The following is a 19,207-nucleotide window of genomic DNA, read 5'->3' as shown; positions in this document are numbered from 1 at the left end:
AGCTCAGCACTGAAGATTGTCCAATTGTCTGTTCTGCTTTTTCAGCCCTCTGACACTACTTACCATCTGCTGGATCCTGTGAAAGGTTTTCCCATGAAAACTGAAAGCCTGTTCAAACAAGACCTTGTCTTCCACTGTCCACTCATCTGGGAATGGAGTGAAGTTTGGCAGATCCGCCAAAGATTTCTCAATGTTGTGCTTGTGCCAAAACAGCATCCCAAGAGCCTAGAAATAACAAGGACACCACAGGGACAACGGTAATCACAAGTAGTATTATCATGTGCATGCAAAGGGACAACTACGGCATTTTTATCAGGTACCAGGTTAACCATAACTTTTAATTCTCTGCTATGTCAGACACTTGTGTCTGCAAGAAACCTGGAATCTCACCCAAGTCCTTACACATTTTGAAGAGCAACTTGAAATTTAGTCAAATTATGGAGATTGTAAAGTAAGAAAGGAGTAACAGCTGAGAGATAGAAGAAAACTGAAGTTATTCCAGCTTTACTGATCACTATATGCACAGAAAAGCTAAGCAAAGCCTTGAGAAGGCCACCTAAAAAATGGATTGAAGTTGAGGAAGCTTCCTGCCATCGCTGAACTCTCACCATTTCCCACGCAGTCAGGAGGGCTGTACAGTTGTGGGGGTTCTTCTTGGTTGTTTAGGGGCTTTTTTTGAGGGGGAGGGCAAGAAAAGGTGAGAGGGTGGGGGAAAACACAGGAGAAGCACGGGGCAAACAGCATGTGCTACCCTGACCTGCTGCTAAGATGTCCCCATCCAAAAGGAAAAAATAATCTCATTCATTTTAGGGGCTGCTCATTTGTTCCCATCGGCTGTGCCTCACTTTGCTGCAGCAGTCTGTGGAACTAAAAACCAGACAAGTGTGCGCACTGTGCTTCACCACCTGCAAACAGTCCCCTCCTGCATCCCTCAGACACGCATCCAAAGTCACCCCTCTCCCGAGGGCATGCAGCTCATACGCGTTATGACACATCGCTGCATCTGGCACAGCAGTGACCACTGCGAGTCATTCTGGGAAGGCCTGACTCTGCAGAGCTGGAAACCAGCCTTGCACAAGGGCTGCAAAGAGAAAACAATCCCTAACATGCTGAGTAAAACACCAGAGTAACCTGCTTGTCATATGCAAACTCAGTTTGGGTTTCACAGCCTCAGTAATCCCCACCTAGTAGTTTCATCCGTTCTACACAGAGCTACAAAATCACTCTGAATTTGGGGCTTCCCCATTATGCTTTGCTATGCAAAAAGCAGTTCCTTTTTGGGTTCTTGCTTCACTGAAACTGCAGAGGGCTGGACTACAAACACTTACCTTACCCAAGATTTTGTCCTGACCCTGCTGGCCTTTCAGTGCTGTCAGAGCACCTTCCTTCCCCCCCCTTACAAGCCCCCTTTTGCCAAGAGTCAGAACAAGAGAGTCTTGGTCACAGCACAGTTGCTTGAAGTGTCCCAGAAGCTACAATTCCAGCTACATCTATCCACTCCAGCAAGTGTGGGGCAAAAGAAACTCCTTTGCAGGCATCAAGGACCAAGCTTTCTCTCTTGTCATCCCCACCAGCTTCACATAAGCACTATACAAAACTTCCATGAGAGAAACAAAGGGGAAAACATGGAATTAGTCACTTGGGTGCTAAACACTGCTAATTACTAGCAAGGGCCAAGGGGATAGCTGCTTACACAAAGCAGAGTGAAAATAGAAAGGCTTTCCTTATTGCTATAAGAAAGCAATATGCATTAAAAAACACACCAAAGATGATGGTGTTGTCAGCCGCATACAATAAGCCTAAGTACCATCAATGTTTGTATACACCCCTCCATCCCCATCCTGCCTGAGGAGAGCTCTCTGCACTCTCACACACAGCTTTTTCAGCCTCATTTGTCCCAGGACATGTGATCCAGGCTGGCAGAGAGGCACAGCACACAGCCAACCCGCCGCAGTGCTCCCAGAGCTCAGCACAACAGTCTGCCAGCACCAGCCGAAGCGGGCTGCCCTTTGCCTGCCCAGAGCTGGCGAGGCTGAGGGGAGGCCTAGCAGCGTGGCCCTGAGCCCCCGCCAGTCACCTGCTGGCAGCGGAGCCTACAGCGTGGCGCTGGGCCATGGGCAGAGGACGGACAATGGCACAGGAGCTGCTCACAGCATGGATGCGGCCAGTTGGATAGGAGAGCCGCTGGGCAGAGCTGGGCGCGTGCCCCGGACACCAGCCAGGCAGCTCACCGCTCGCTTCAAGAAGCCGGCATGTCTTCATCAGCAATGGTCGGCTTTGGGCAAGGGACACAGACGGAGGAATGGGAATCTGTGATACGGTGATAGCCAAGCCACCTGTACAGCGGCCCGAGGAGAGCGGCTGTCTAGGGATGTGTGTGGGAAGGAATACACCAGCCAGCAAAGCCTAAATGGTGGCCAAATCCTAAAGCTCATTCTGACCGGCTTCCAGGGAGTCCATACAGGCTCTTCCAGAACTACCCAGCCAACAGTGACTCTGATACCTGCTGAAGAGGAAGTGTCCCTTGGTGACACAAATCATCCTGATTTGAAAGCCCCGACACTAGTCCCTCTGATACAAACTGAGAATGTGCCTTGCAGATACAAGACAGATCCTTCCCAGCCATTTCCTAGAAGTGCCTAGCTTAGCTGCCTAGGAAACTCTAAAGGACCCAGGACACATGTACATCCCAAAGGACTCGAGACACATCTCCAGAGCATTATGCAAGTGCTAGGGAAGGAATGAGAAAAGAGTTAGGAAGGGCCATTTTTACATATAGCTCAGCTACTCTGTATCCTAATTTGAAGTCTTCTAACTTCTCCTATTATACTCAGAGAACAGGGGCCAGGGGAAGGCAGATGGGGAAGAAGTGCTCGAGGGAATGGTGGGAGATACCTATTTGCAGCACTTACATGAACGCAAATCCATATTAGCCAAATAAAGTTTTCCAAAACAGAAGAATTCAGCTAGTTTAAAAATCACAAGCTTCATTTTCATCCATCTCCTGGATCAGTCTATTCAGTGGACACTTCTCCACTGAAATCACAAAACCCTAATGCAATCTCTTTTAGTAAATATTACTCACTATTTCCAGTACTAGGATATACCCAGCTCAACAGACGTGAGCCATCCAGGGATTTTTCTGGATTTAAGTCTGCAGCCTTTCAGTGCTTTTTTTCTTCCTTTTATTGCAATTTTCTGCTCTTAGAAACTATAAATATCCACTCTGATCATCTCTGATTTTGCTGAAAGTTTTTCTGGCTAACTCAATCTCAATCCTCACAGCCCACAAGAAATCTTTTTGAGGATGAGTATCAACCACTCAAAGCCTGACTCAAAGATGACAGCAGAGTCATTTAAATAGAACCTCTGCCTGACCAAATCACTGGCTTCTATGCTAATGGCCTGTGCCTGAACAATTTCGGAAATCTACAAGTTTTCTGAGAATCTCTTCGCAGAAACAGTATGTAATTTGCTCATATAGTAGATCATACGATTCCCTGCCTTACTTTTCCGGAAAAGTATTAGTGAATAAGGAAACTCCAGAAAGAGCTCAGAAAAACTTCCCAGTCACAACTCATCTCCCTTGACAAGTGTTGAAAGCGATGTTAGTTACAGAAAAAATTAGTACACAATCCTAGACCAAGAATAGCAAAGGAGAGGTCTGCCCCCTCAAAACAGGATTTCTATCTCTAAGCTAAAGGCACTGGCTAGCCTCATGGACAGCTAGACACCTGAGTGCTTATCTGTGGACGGCATACAGTTTCCAATACAGTTTTAAGGTAAAAATCCCTGGATATTGGTTTGCGATGGTTCAACAGCTCATTAATAACTGCCAAGGCATCCATGAAGCAGAGGTGGAACAGTCAATTAGAAAATGCAACACAAGCAGACAGCTGTCCAAAGACGAGCCATCACCACTAACCCATCTTTTTAATGCTATTTGGGGGGTTCTGAAAGCAGTCAATAGGTGGTCGTCACAGGAAGCAAAGTACCCGTGGCCAAACTCTGCTAGAAACTACGATGTCGGTTTTATTTTTCTTCTCTTGACTTTTTATGCCAAACTCAGGGTGAGCTTTACATTTCCAGAGGGCAGGTCACCATTGCAAACAGCCAATTTAGGGAGAAGCAGAAGAGTAGAAAAGAAAGAGGCACTTGTAGGCAGTCACTTTAAGACAAGTTTCAGTATCTGCTGAAAACAACTTTATTTAAAAAGTAACTATTTAAAGGTTTATTACCTGCTCCATGTTGTATCCATGCTTCTCTTTAGCAATGGCAATATATTCATCCACTGAAAAACAAAGAGAAGAAATAAGAGCATTTCATACAACGATCTCATCTCTTTTTCCCAGACTAAAACCCAGTTCTGCAGCTCTGACTTCAGTCATGGTCACTGTATCCTCCACAGAGAACTCTGGTGAAGAGCTACTGAATCCACCAACTCAAGAAAGGAAGGAAACAAAAGAAAAACATCAGACAATAAGCTCTGTATTTTCCTCAACAAGCTTAAATGATACATGATATCCAAGCCAGTAACATGAAACATCCCATATAATATTTCAAAACTACAGGTATTTTTGTGTTTAAAGCACAAGCCTTTCTCCTGTGGTCTGCTCATTTATTTTCTGAAGAGTTTCTAATGCAGATCTTGTTCACCAGAACTGTATAGACACGAGTTTCTCAAAGAGATATGAGCGTCTCAATTTTTTTCTTTAATCCCCCACCCCAAAGCAGCTGTTTTCTTAACAACAAAACACTCAAACACAATCCATATTTTCCAGTACTGCCAGAATCCTAGCACTGCACAATCACTGCAGGTATCTTGGCAAATTAGACAGGTCCTATGCCTCAGCAATTCTCATCTTGGATCAAACCCCACCTCTATGAATTATTAGGCCCCTGTGAGCTTTTAACCTTTATAATGTGAAGATGCCCTGAGGAGTTATATTTTGTATGGATGGGACTAAAACCCAAATGTCTATTTTAGTATGAGTGACTGAGCTTACTTTACATCCAACTGCACCCATTTGAGGACTAGATCAAAGTCAGCACTCAGTGCTGTTCTTCTGAAACCCATGGCTTTGTGCTTGGTCATTATTTGACACACTGAAAAGATAACATCCTTGAAAAACAAGTTAAAACATGAGACTCCCACGTCCCCTGATGGAGTGGTGCGTGCTAGAAGCAATGGTTGACCGTAAGATCCCTGATGTGCAAGTCCCCCGGAAGGCTTCAAATAGGTACGCACAGCCAGAATTCACTCATGTACTAATTTCAAACTTCAAGGCCAGTCACTTAACAATGAGCTCAAAAATCCCCCTCCCTTCTTTCTCTGCAGATACTCAGGGAGGGATGCAATGAAATTCCTGCGTTGAGTACCCTACTCCCACAGCGACATGGAGAGCATGTGCAGCACCCCAGGAAGGAAACAGGGCTGTGAGCACTGCAGCTGAGGAAGCCACAATTCCCACGGTTTGTGCCTTATGATTAACTTCATCTCTCACATGTGCTTCTCCCACATATTTTTTTTTTTTTTTTTGCCTTTATGAGAATTCACAGTGAGTCTGCGGCATTTCTTGAAGTCATTTCTTCACAATGGGGCACTCCTCAATTCTTTCTTCAACTGAGAGAACTAAGCAGTGAGCTCAATAATTATGGGGCAAAACAGAGTGGATAGATCAGAAATGGCACAGCCTCTTCTCAGCCTGTCATCATTAGAAACAAATAAAAGTTAGGTTGTTAAAGAAGACACCCTGCCTTATTAGACGTTCGAGCACTTGATATCAACACCAGTCCTTCATTTGGCAACAAGATGCATTAACTAATTTTCACACAAAGGTGTTGCAAAAAAGGGTTTTTAAGTGCCATAGAAAAGCCCATTGAGAACACTGATGGAGCCACATGTTGTGGCAGGAGAAGAGCATGCATGACATGCAGGCACAGTCAGTAGGGGTGCAGCAGCACGTCAGCAATGACACTACTGAGTTCCAGCTCTCCCAAGCGCTCTCCCCACTCACCTGAGCACAAAGGGCGCTCCCAAAGGCTGACAGAACTGTTGTTAGATCATGTTCTGGAGGGGTTCAGTTAAAGTTTTATTAGCACTTTGAGGAAAGGTGTAGCCACAGCCATTCATTGGCACCCCTGCAGCACAAACACATCTGTCTCTCCAAGTCAGCAAATTGTTTCTAAGGGATAATAACTATCCCTTCTTGCAAACAATCTTTTCTTGCATTATGCAAGCATAAAACAGTTGCACAGACGGTGGAGGTGACAGAAGCTTCTTAGACTGAAATTACTGCATTGCTTAATTGGACATCCTTTGAATTAGAGAAGGTTAGGAACATCTGAAGCCAGCTTTGCTACAGGAAAGAAAAAGCTCGCAGACCCACACCCCAGGGGACAACAGGATCCAGGAGGATTGCATGGGGACAGCAAAGGGAACTGCCTCCTCCTTACGCACCAAGCAACAAAGGGAACATCAGCAGGATGTGGGCAGATGCGCAACTTCTGATGCTCCCAGACTTCATAACCATACCAAAAGCAAAAGCTGCCAGGAAATCCTAAGTGCAGCATTTCCCAGTATTTCAGCTAAGTACTCTTGGCTTTCTTAGGACAGGTATTCCACATGCAGTGCTATATATTTTGTCTGAGGGGGAGGTGAAGGAAGGGGGAGGGAAAGCAGCTGAATTCTCTAAAGTCCAAGGCTGAATTAAGCCCCTGAATGCTAAGTACTGCTGCATTAACCAGCTCATTTTCACTGTAGAAAGATCCACAGTTCCTGATTTGATTTTAGCATTTTATCTTTTAACATAAGCAGAAAAGATGAGGTTGTTCTCTTCAGCATATTACCTTGCTTATGTCATATTATTATAAGCAATGAAAACTTACTTCTTCCTCCCCTTGCTCCCCACCCCCAAAAATCATAATGGCCTTTTCACTCCTAACCCTACAAGGACATTAGCAAGGATCCCCCATACTAATAGGGCTTTTCTCAAATGAAGTCAGAATGCCACAGGGCCAAATAGCCTATCAGCAATCTGCCATGGTGAAAGGAGACAGGATGCTTTTCTTGTCATGGTGGGGGCTGCGTTACAGCTCACTGTTACAGAGGAGGAAGAGAGAAAGACAACAAGGTCATTAACCAACCACAAGCACACAGGAAAGCTCCTTCTAGAAGCATTTGCAGGCAAAAAAAAAAAAAAAAACAAGGAAAAAACAAGGAGTATACCATTGTACTTCACTCTATCTGGTACACAGGCAGGCAACAAGCTGATTTAGCCCATTTTGCTTGTCATTTCTCAGCTAATCGTGGGCTCATTTGCTTTGACACTTGCACCATCTGAGACGTCTTGATAGTCTCTTGAGCAATCCCTCCAATTACTCCTCTTTACCATCCCCCCTTCACATGAAGTGAGCAAGAAAGAGCATGGCAGCAATTGAGTCACAGGATCCCTTTAGTCCCTCATACCAGTAGAGCCTGGAATTGCCACAAGCTTAATGCTTCACATGCCACGTTAGATAAATAAGTGCTCTCTTCCATCTCTGCCTTCCCCACGCACTTCCAGCAAGCCCAGGGCATCAGGCACGTGAAATTCTGCTCCACTGCATTTCAGTGGCATTCAGTCATGCTCAGCGTGTAACCCACCGATCTGTTTAGACATCAGAGCTCAGTGCCAGAGGAGCCTGGAGCAGAGCCCTGCTTGCACCAGAAGAGACAGCATGCCAGCATGGCTCTTAGCTGCTTTGCAGAAGAGTGAGAGCAGAAGTGCAATCTTGTCCCATTCTCCCCAGCATCAGCTATGCCACCACAACCTCTTCTACCAGCATAACTTTATCCAAACTGAGGAGATGAGAACATCCTCTCTTCCATCCAACCCGTTTCTCAATTCTGGAAAGATATTCATGCGCAGACCAGGCCACAAAGACAACATTTAGATAGAGACAGTCGTGTGACACAAGAGATGCACCGCTCCTGTGAAGGCTCTTGTTGCTACTAGAAACCAGATGGGGGGGGGGGGGGAAGAACAGAAGAGAGTAATAAACTGGTATTTCTTTACCAGTTTGGCTACATTTCCTCTCTTGTACACATTTTAGCAGTGCAGAGATTAGGAGGACTCCCCCCCTGCCTATCCTACAGCAAACAGCAACACAGAGAGCTCCTTCCTACAGCTAGCTGTGTTCAGGAGGGCAGGAGTAGCACAAAAGGTGGGACACGAAGGGAACAGCTTTGCATACACCATCACAGCAGAGAGGAGCAGAGGCTGCTCAGATGCTTAAAAAAAAAAAAACAAACCTCTTCCTAGCGCAAGAAGGGAGATGACCAAAAATAAGATGACTAAAGATCCTGAGTGTAGCATTAACACAGGGAAGGGAGATGTAAGGGAATGAGAAAGAAAGCAAAGAAAGATGCTTCCCCTCTGCCATGTAGAAAGAGGAGTGTGTGTGACTGAAATGGTGCCCTCAGCCCCCTGAATGCTGTGATTATTTCCAGCTGATATTCTCATACAGCTTTTTTCTTTTTCCACTAACCACCTTCCTACAAGAATTCCTCACTAGAGGCAAAAGAAAGGGGACGCTCCTGGCTGACACGAGCAAACAACTGCATTGCTGATTTTCAGTCCCGCATCCTAGAGCACTGAATTCAGAGATGTAAAACAAGAGCATTAATTTCAGGGTGGGAGAACTCTGAGAAGAAAAAAGCCTGAAAGTGATGACTCCCCTCAACACCATTTCATCAGATGAAACACTCTCTCCAAGTGGGTCTTTTGGGAGAACACTCCCTCCTCATGCCCCTATTTGGTTTTTAAAGACTCCACAAGCTCAGTGGACTCAGTGACCCCAAGAAGGGTTTGCAGCAGAAGTAGGAGTGCTGAAGTCCATAGAACGCAACAGGAATGCAGTGGTAGAGCTGTTGCTGCAACCTCAGTTCACCCCTATTACTGGGGTACTGCAGGAGCTCTGAGCACTTTGCATATTACGTGATGCAATACCCTGACAGAACAGGGTGAAATGAGGACAAAAGCAGCCTTCACAGCCTCGGTAATGTGCTTCACAGGGTTTGATCAATGCTGGAACCTGTGAGGAATTTCGGATGTGGCTGTACATCTCCCCCTCTTCTCCCTCTCCATTCAGAGCAGAAAAAAGTCAAGACCCAGAATAAATCAGTGTTATATAAGTAGCATGGATTAGACATACACATGTGAAATTTTTCCAAATTTCAAAACACAGTTATAACAGCACGCAAACAACTAACCACAGTTTCTACATGGGCTGTAACAGCAGCAGCTGCATTGCTGTCTCAGGGCTTCGGTGGAACACTCCTGCCACCTCGTGGCCCCAGTGCAGGAAGGAAGGCACTAAAAGCACGGAATTCACACGAGCCTCACTGAAGTGAGCTGCAACAGGAGGCAGCAGGGAGCAGGCAGAGATCAAAGCAAGATGAGCTTGACCACTTTTCTGGGCAGAATCACTCTCAAAAGCAAACAAAACCCATCTACTTTAAGAAGCTCATATGCCTCAGAAAAACTGCTTCATCTTTTTGGCAAGACAAAGTGTGTCACAAGCAGGGGAGGAAAGGAGGGTCAGCACAGAGCCATGTTGCTGTCCCTTGCCTCCTCTCAGACTGGTTCTAGGAACAGGGAGCACCAGTGACAGTGACACAAAGGCTGCTTACACACTTCATATGTGACTGAAGGCGTGAGAGGAATTAGGCCTTAACTCAGTTCTATCTACAGCAGGTGAGGTGAGAGACTGGTGCAACTTCAAGGAAAGAAAAACTGACCTTACCCAAGCAGGAGCAAGACGGAATACCCTGCAGCAGGGGCTCAGTACCCTGAGCCAAGGGACAGCACAGTAGGCCTCATGCTCCCACCCATTTACCTTCTCATAGCTCAGATCTCACTTGTACATTCCAAGTCACCTCATTCCACCTGGGAGCACAGACATCTGCCTGAATCCCCAGGGAACTGCTCTAGGAACATGATCCACCCAAAAAAGAGCCAACTCCTGCTGTGCTAGCACCCTAACACAAGTGACAGTGAAGTCATACAAGCCCTTAGTGGTGTTAGTCAAAGATACTGAGATGCCTTCATGAGTACTTGCTATCAGAAGAGGCAATTCTACAACCCCTCCCTCCCCCCCCAGATGGGAAGGCTTTCTTATTTGACTTCAGTGAGACATGTAGACTAGCAAAGAAACACAGTCATTTCCCATCTTTTTTTCCTTTCTTAATTCCTCTCTTTGCACGGCCTGCATCTAAGGAGAAGCGCAAAGTTGAAGCTCCAGTGATGGCTAAGGACCTGACCCACCTGCCTTTCAGTTCTGTTGCATCAGCAAGACTGTTTGCAGCTTGTCAGAACTATTTTAAGCTATTTACCAGGAAAGGCCCTTTGCTAGCATGCATGTTTCTTTTAAAGTTTCTACCAACAAAGGTTTGTTCCTAAAGTTGCCCCCTCAGTTGATGCTATCATATCAGGGCAAGAAAGGCTCAGCTGCTGTTTTTGGTACAAGATGCACTGTGTGTGATGGGGGGAGGAGGGTGTTAATGAGGACTACCAGAAGGAAGGAAAGCCAACCAGCTATACACACCTCCCTCACTCTCTAATGCTGCTACTACTCTGCCTCAAAGGTCACAGTAAGGACGCACATGGAGGACTCTTTTACACATGCAACAGCTAGAAATTGTTTCTGCCCTGGCAGTGAATGCTGCTGTACTGGAGGAGCAGCACACTTTCTGTACCTGCAGAGACCCTCAGGTGCCTCCATACATACCACAGAAGGTAAGGATGAGGAAGATCTGACAGCCAAGAGGAAACAGTACCCTTGAGACCCAGCAAAGAATAAGCAGAGCCGCATCAAATCACTTCGGGAATCTAGTCCATGATGAGCGTATGGGATCTGAGCAAGGCTTGTTCATTCAGCAGCGCAAATTTGATCCTAAATCAGACCGAGGCACTTGATTTTATTAAATGTAATTAACTAGAGCGCTTGTTATTGGGTTTGGAGCCATGTAAGAACATAAACAACTACGCAGTACCTGCTGGCAGGAAGGGAATACTCCATCCCATGTATGACCTTCCAAGACACAGACAAGAAGTTAACAGACAGGATAACTGAATGGGCATGTGCCTGAACAACAAAGCAAGTTTACAGAACAGTTCTCTGCATTATTCAATACAGTGCTCTCAATTCAGTATGAGGAGCCCTAACACCAGATTTATTCTGCTGTCAAACTATGGCTTGAGAGTCTCAGATTACATGCTTCAAGGCAGGAGCATGCCCACGCAATGCAAATAACAACATTATCAATAAACTTATGACAACAGGTAGAAGATTAAAACAATATATATTTGATCAGACAGTTCAATGCAAGAGACATTAACATGGATTAGAAGATTAATTCATCAAGATTTTATTATGTAAATTGCTCATTTTTGCACCTCTAAATAACATCCAATCCAGTACATCATTTCCAAAAGCCACAGATTCATTACTTTGGGAGAAAATAAAGTGTGACACACAGTACTGACAGAATCAGAATGGGAAGCCACAGATTCAGACTACTAGCAGTCTCGCACAAGGTTCATCCTTGGTATCATACCTAGGAATATTCTCCAGTTCTTCACATCCGCATATCGTACTGTATACACTGAAATTTGTGGTCTGCAAAATGGATGGGTATTACTGTTTTGCATTACATTGAACAACAAAACACCAGGAAAATCATTTTCTGAATGAGTGAGTAAAGTAACTCATGACAGAAACAGCCTCAAACAAAAATAAAAACAAACACGTGGAGCACCCACTCTGGGTCAGCAGAGACTACTAAAAGGACTGATCAAGCAGCCTGCTGTCATCCAGTCTCAGAAGCCACCAATGAATACCCGGTTTCAAAGCCCTCTAAAGAGGATGGAACCTTCCACAAGGTCCATTTCCCACTCTCAACAAGATTTTGAGAGCTCTTGCCTAAAACCAAAACCATTACATCCTCTATTGTAGAAGGAATACAAACTAATAAAAAAGCACTGCATCAGAGCCAAGCTTCCTAAATAGCATGGGTCATTGCACTATGCCACAGCTCAGGGTTTTTGTGCAGCGTAAGGGCACACAGACAGAAGGGGTGTGTAGGAGCAGAATAGCCATCAGGTTAAATTACAGCTCATTATTATTGCTACTGATAATAAAACCCGTCACAAGAGAGTAGAAGCCATGCTGACCCCCTTTATAACACATACAAAGGCAAAAGAAATGAACGATTTGTTCCTTAGCCACCTCCTTAAAGAATGTCACTTAGGCAGATAGGACACATCAGGCAAGACAGCAAGATGAAAAGTCAGAGCCATGCTGAGGAGCTGCCCACAGCTGCTGGAAGCAAGAACGTGTGGTCAGCCACCCCGGCCCCAAAGCAGCTGGAGCAGGAGAAGCCTCTGCTCATGGATGGCGAGGCATTTAGTCACAAAGGCATCGCTTATTATTGTACTTATTCTTAGCTGCTGGTCCCCCTCACTCCCTAGCCCAGCTTGAAGAGTGAGAAGGGTCTGGAGCAGATGATAGTGCTCAGTGACCCAGAAGGCCTCTGCACTTGAGTGAACAAAAAGTTGTGAAACGAGATCAAAAAGGATAGGGACTAAGTGAAAGCAGCTTGATGTTGGATGGAAACTAATCCTTCAATTGTAATTTCTGAAGTATTGCTGAGAAGTACTCCTAGATTTACAGCTAAAAACTCATTTTCAGATGTTTGGGGCTGGCCCCTCCTGAGAAGGCAAGTATCTTCCCACAACAGCACTCTTTGCACTACTGCATCTGGGTGTTGAGAATAAAAAATTTACTTTTCAGACTTGCTTGGAAGGCTCCATTATCCCCTGGGTGCAAGAAAGTTAGAGGGGAGCAGAACAGAGACAAGACAAACTCAGTACAGAGGGGTACTTCATAATCTGCAGGGAATGACTTATCCCAAGGGTGGCTGTGGCTCTGACCTCCAGCTGTCTGCCCCATCAATCTACTGAACATTTCTACTCCTGCTTGCTGCAAGAACAGGTCAGCTGCTTCACCAGGGAACATGGGAGCCCATGAGCTAAGGCAACAAACAATTGTAGTAGTTCATGGAATTCCTGGTACCTTATCCCAGACAACAGAAGAACATGAGAAAAAACACATTTAGAAGAAAAAAATCATCTCTACTGGAGATCAGAAGTCACATTCAGACAAACATTCAGACTGCCCTACCATAGACAGGCTGGCATTCAGGAACCATAAATGCTCAATACTTCCAATCCTATGCTTGTTCATGGCTTTTTTTTTTTTTTTTTTTTAACTCCACTTCCAACAGGTCTGAAACCAATGAGTTGCAGAAATGTTTTTATCCCATCCAAGTAGTCCCTACAGAAAGACAGTGACAGTAGGCTTACACAGCCTGATCTGGGACAACATATACTTCAAAGTATATTCCAAAGTATATTACAAAGCCTGGAAACCAAAGGACGTTATGTTGACAGGTATTAAGGTAATAAAAAAAAATGAAATTAAGTCAGTTTAGAAAAAGCCAGCCTACAGATCCATATAGCACATGCTGGCAAATGGGTTACATACATGCCCTCTCTTCAAGGTTGATACTAAAAACCTGCAATAAATCATTGTTACTAACGAGATCCTGGAGTATCAGTGGTAGGTGGTCAACTCCCTTAGCCTGATTTAGAAGCCCAGTCCTTATTTGGAGTTGTACGTATTGTTTCTGATGCTTGCAGTGCTAGATAATTCATGGCTACCTCTACCATTGCATGTATGTGCATGAGAAGCACATGATCAGAAAATAACTTGAACATACAGAGTAAAAAAAGAGTATAGGAAAATAGTCAGCAGGAGCGGCTCCTACTTAGAGGAAATAATGCTACCGCAAACACATTCTTGTGAGAGAAGCTCTGGCACACGCCCTCTGCCTCCTGAGCTAGCACCTCTGTAAAAGCCATACTCAGCAGTATGAACTCATCACAGCCAACTTACAGCCATGACTTCCTCAAGCATTCGTCATTGAAGTACGTATATACAAGTGCTCCTCCCTACCTGCAAACAGCTCCCATCACATCCCCATAAGCACACATTGGTGCTTTTGCTGACTAACCCGCTCTAGGACTAAAAAAGAATAAAAGCTACCCTTCAGATGCTGACCCTCCTTATTCTTCCCTGGAAGCTACAGTAAGAGAGAGGAGGTCAGTAAAAGAGACCTAGCCCTCTGAAATGCTCGGAGCCTGCCAGTCCCACGGAAGCCAGCAAGGCTGGGGCACGCTCAGCCTGTTCCAGGGCTGTGCCGGAGCAGCAGGATGTAGCTGCAGCCTGCCAGTTCTTGTTGTACTGGTCCTACAACTTGCACAGCACCTATCAGGCTGGCGAAGACTGCCCTCAAAAGCGTTTCAGATCAAGGCTTGCTGCCAGGGTGACTCTTAACACTGCCATCATCACTCCATTACATTCGCATCATCTCGCCTCTAAACTTCTCTTATAAAAATGCCTCTTCCTAGGGCCAGCACTGGTTCAATCCCTGCAGTAGCAACAGTAGCAGCAGCTGGCATTTCCAAACTGGGTCATCTCCGCACATTCGGAGGCCTGTCTCACACTGCAGTGAGAAAGAGGAACAAACAGGTGGCAGGAGAGAACAAGGCACATGAGGAAACTGGGGACTGCCCACCCTCCCAGCACAGCAGCACCAAATTCGTCCAGGATTACACAGCTACCTTAGACAAGGCAGCCTTCTCCTGGATACTCTTTGGCGCAATCTCTTCCTCTGGGGATTTTTATTTTTTTTTTTTTGTGTTTTTTTTTTTTTTTTTTTTTTTTTTTTTTTTTTTTAGAAGAGCTCTTTTGAAGGGGGTAGTTTGGAGTAAAGGTTGTTGGTGTTTGTTTTTATTATTATTATATGTATTTCTAAACAAGCCCACTGTGCCTTGGGTAACATACACAAACTAAATTGCTTTCCCAGCTCTAATACAAACCACTGTGAAAGGGTTAAAGCCTCATCTTCATTTAAATATGCATTCAGGATCCAGAAACATCAACCTGCAGTAAGAATGATGAAAGAGCTGGGCTTTGAGATTTCCACACAGCATTGTAACAGCAACTAGAGCATGGCAGTCGACAAACAAAGAGGAACTGCAGCGAAGTTTGAGGCAGCCCAGCTACTTCTGGGAGACACCCACAACCTTTGAAGCCTGGTATCTTTTTTGCTATTTATAATATTGCCACTTCAAGCATTACAAGTTGCTTCAGCTAACATGAAATACTGTATCCCTTCACCTTCATCTTTTGAGAGTTCACTTAAGTGCAGCAGCTGCAGCTGCTGGTAGAAGTGGCCATGACTGTATTATTTCTACAGCTACACTCAAGTAGAATCTTAAATTAAATATCAGTTATCTAATTTCTGGATTCATGGAGATGTATTCCTCAGTTGCTGTATTTGCATCCAAGCTTCACATCTGCCAGGTTCGCTGCAGAATATGAAATTTGGATTAAGGATAAACACAAACCCAATTCTGCTCTTCCATTAATCCTTTTTGCTGTCACTGGTACAGCCAAACCGTTATTTCTAGAGAAGGAGTACATACAGACAGAAAGACGAGAAGTGGTGCACTGGCTGGGGTTTTTCTTTTGCTCTTTTTCTTTGCTTTGGTTGGCTGTTTTTTGATTTTTTTTTATTGTTTTGTGGGTTTTTTGGTGGGGAGGAGGGAGGGCTCGTCTTTATTTTTTGTTGTTGCTCTGGACAGAAAGGAAACAAACAAAAGGTGAGCATCTAGCTGCAGGCAAGAATTATAGTCCCTCAAGTCCACCCCTTAGACATACCTGGCAGGTTGTTTTTTTTTTTTTTTTTTTTTTTTAGTTAACACTTTTCTTACTATCCAAAACAAACAAACAAAAAAACACCACTACACCTCAGACACAAACAAGCAGAAAGCCCCCAAATAAGAGCACAATACACACACTCCATCTTTCGGAGCCTCCCACAGCACAAATACCAAAGCATAAGCTCTGCTAAGTGTTCACACTACTTTCCTCTCTGGCAGCAAAGCCTCAGGTGCCCCTGCTCTCCCATCCCAGAGCTGAGGGGGCTGCACTCCCACCAAGTGCCAACCAGATCGCTGCCTTGTAACCCTTCAATAAGAGGAAACAGAAGGAAGGGGGAAAATCAAACCCACCATTCCAGCCATTTCAAGGATGCTGTTTGCAGCACATTGGAGAGGAGGGACTTAGAGCAGCTGACATACATCTGACTGCATCCTCCCTCTCTTGCTGTGCATGGGGCAGGAGGTGGAATGGTTCTTGGGCATCTCTGAAGCAATAATCCCTTCCATTTCAAATGCATCCTGCTAAATAGAGGCTTCATTTTTTAAAAGTGATTTTATGACTGCCTTCCCCAGACTAGTCTCTCCCATTTGTGGTTTTCCACTCACATTTATTTATTTATTTATTCCTAGGCATCCTACACCCCAAGAAAATGAGGAAAATGAGAACTGATGATAATAGCTAATGGCATCACATGCCCACACAGAATTTAGAAGCCAAAATAAGCGAGCCTAGGGTGAGAGGGTCCATCCAAACAGAAGCCCTTCTTAAAACAACCTGCTCAGCTACAGGCTGAAAACAGGAACTCTGCACACACTGTGTCAAGTCCTTTCAAAGGCACACTCAGCACCGTGAGAAGACAAACATTTTATTCTGTCAGTCATTTTAGGTTAGAAAATTCAGAGAAAGAATTTTCAAGCTCATCTAACATCTCCTTAAAAGAGAAATGGAAGAATAACCCTAGCCTGTTCTATGCAAAGATTAACCCATGAACTACAGAGACAGTCTCTAGTCACTTAAAGGCAACCAGCTCTCAGTAAATTTTGAGATCGACCTTTCCACCACACTCAAAGACAGCTACCAGAACTCCCTCATCCCAAGGAAAGCAGCAGGCACACACTAACACCCTGCACATGCTCCAGACTTGGATGGGACACAGGACTGAGCTCATAGCTTCAGGGTGGAGCAGCACTGCCCTGCACCCCCTGCTCTAACCGTCACAAGCGGGTGGCACTTAACTCCAAACCTTGCCCAAACGCACCCCACAGGGTTAACATCCTCAGTAACCATAGCAACCAGCACTCTATCAGAGCCTCAGCTGGCACGCTGCTGCCTTCCCAGGATCCAATTTTGCAGCACATTTAAGAACCTCCCCCCCCAGCCTCCAAAGAGGATGCTGGAGCACTTGCTGCTTCCTGCAACTCCAGCATTCCTCTGATCCCACATCCCCAGGCTCACCCACCTTCCCTCCCCAGGGAAAAGGGGGGCTGCCAACAGCCTACCCAGGCCCCCCAGAGTGGGTACAGCATACAGCAGGGAGCCAGCAGCAATCTGGCAGGCAGAGATGCCACAGGGTAACAGGACTGCAGAGCCAACTGGTCAGAGGGACCAGCTGCCACCCATGACCTGCCCTCTCGTGGGTATTAGGGACAGTGCCTGCCTCTTCAGCAACACAACAGCAAGTCCACTGGTCACACCCACCAGAACATCCCCACATTTTGGTAACAGCAAGAAACCAAAACTTACAGCTACAGGCACAGCATTCTGTCAGAGCAGAAAAACCACCTTCAAAACAGAGCTTATCTCAAGCTAAACAATACATCTTTCTCCTCCTGCAGTTCACCTTTCAACTACACATGCATGAAAGCAATCATCGCATCCAATTCTCCTGCCTGGTTTCCATCCCTTCCTCCTGGGCAGCTGCAGTGTGCCAGCACTTACTTATTTCTAAACCAACCCAATGTCATTTTTATGTTCCACCCATTGGAGTACTTGGCACAGAGACAGACACTGCTGCTTTATAAATAGCTTCACGGCTGGCCCAGCTCTATCCTGCACAGAGTTTCCACAGCATCACTATGGTGCATTTCTCACCATCTCCCTCTCCTTCCCCATCTCCCACATGCCACTCAGACAGCAGATGCCCACCTTCCACTTCACTGTTCCTGCTCCTCAGTGTCACCTTGCACATCTCTTCATCCCCTTCCCTGCTCTCCCTAACAGTTGTCCTCAGCTGCACCAAGTCTTCAGGAGCATCACTGAGAGCAACCTTTGTCGGAGGTGGGACACCAGCCACAGGACATGGGGTACTCAGAGCACAGCTGGAAGGGGAGTGGTTATTTTTTAAGTTCAACGTTCAGACACTGCACTACAACCTTTCTTGAAAAGAGACTTCTAGCTTCAAACTAACTTTGTGAACTCACTAATGTTGGCAACTACTAGGCAAGTGACCCCTCAAATGCAAAAGTCCGACAGCAGGTACAGAACTTTGGTATTAATATGGGGCAAGGCAGAAAGTGCTTTGTGTCAAGATTAGTGAGTGGTTAACAAAGCACAAGATAAAAAAGCTGAGCAATCAAAATTATTTGTTGGAGGGGAGCGGGGGGAACCTTTGTTTAGGTGATTGTGCGTGCGTGCTTTTTTTTTTTGGTGGGGGTGGAGAATTGTTTGTCTAAAATCTTCCACATCTATTATCTCATGGCACCCAGGCAACAGGTTTCTCTAGTGTGATTACTATGTAAGGCATCTGGGACCACAGCAAGTTTTAACTAACTGTACAAGCCTGGAGCAGATACCCACCAGGTCATGCTGGCTGACGTACGAACTTCCATCTTCACATGGAGCCCCAGCCACACAGAGAAAAATCTTGTGACTCCTACAGAGTTTACCACAAAAAAAGGCACAGGATAGATCAAAGCTTTTGGAGGACAAATGGAACAAGCGGACACAGGTACCAAAACACTGCTGATCGGAAGGGTTCATTCATCCACACTTCAGCTTGAGCACGTCCTAAGAACAGATGCGCTAGCTGGGATGCACTGCAGTTACAGCTCCATGGGACTGCACCAATCTCCTAGAGACCACAACTCCTTCCAGTTGCTGCTTCATGCAGCCAGTGATTTCTCCCCCCTCCAAGGATAACACATCACAAAAATCCATGGCTTAAAAAGGCATTAAAAAAAAAAAAACAGGGACTCCATCTCTTCCAATAGCAAATCACAAAAATTAAGAGCACGTACTCAGGCATTTCATTTCAATGTGTGTGAACTTTTCTTGCAGCCTTTACTTTGCATTATGCATATCTTTTACTACGTCCAAAATCCCTTCCGAGAAAACTTAAGCCCCCTTCCAGTCTCTTTTCAGCCAGCTGAACAGAAGT

General features: G+C 45.3%; 1 protein-coding gene across 2 annotated transcripts in view; it reads right to left on the bottom strand.

The window, feature by feature from the left end:
- Nucleotides 1-19,207, bottom strand: part of RCOR1 (REST corepressor 1) — an 82,423-nt gene that overhangs the window by 20,505 nt on the left and 42,711 nt on the right. For both annotated transcript variants that reach the window (XM_021401048.1, XM_021401049.1), the window contains 2 exons: nt 4,239-4,291; nt 64-225 (listed from right to left, as the gene is read on the bottom strand). In XM_021401048.1, coding sequence (XP_021256723.1) covers nt 64-225; nt 4,239-4,291 — 215 coding nt within the window. The remainder of the gene's footprint in view (nt 1-63; nt 226-4,238; nt 4,292-19,207) is intronic.

The sequence above is a fragment of the Numida meleagris genome, chromosome 6 (assembly GCF_002078875.1).
Source record: "Numida meleagris isolate 19003 breed g44 Domestic line chromosome 6, NumMel1.0, whole genome shotgun sequence".
Classification (NCBI taxonomy): Eukaryota; Metazoa; Chordata; class Aves; order Galliformes; family Numididae; genus Numida; species Numida meleagris.
This window is presented reverse-complemented; position numbering and strand designations above follow the sequence as displayed.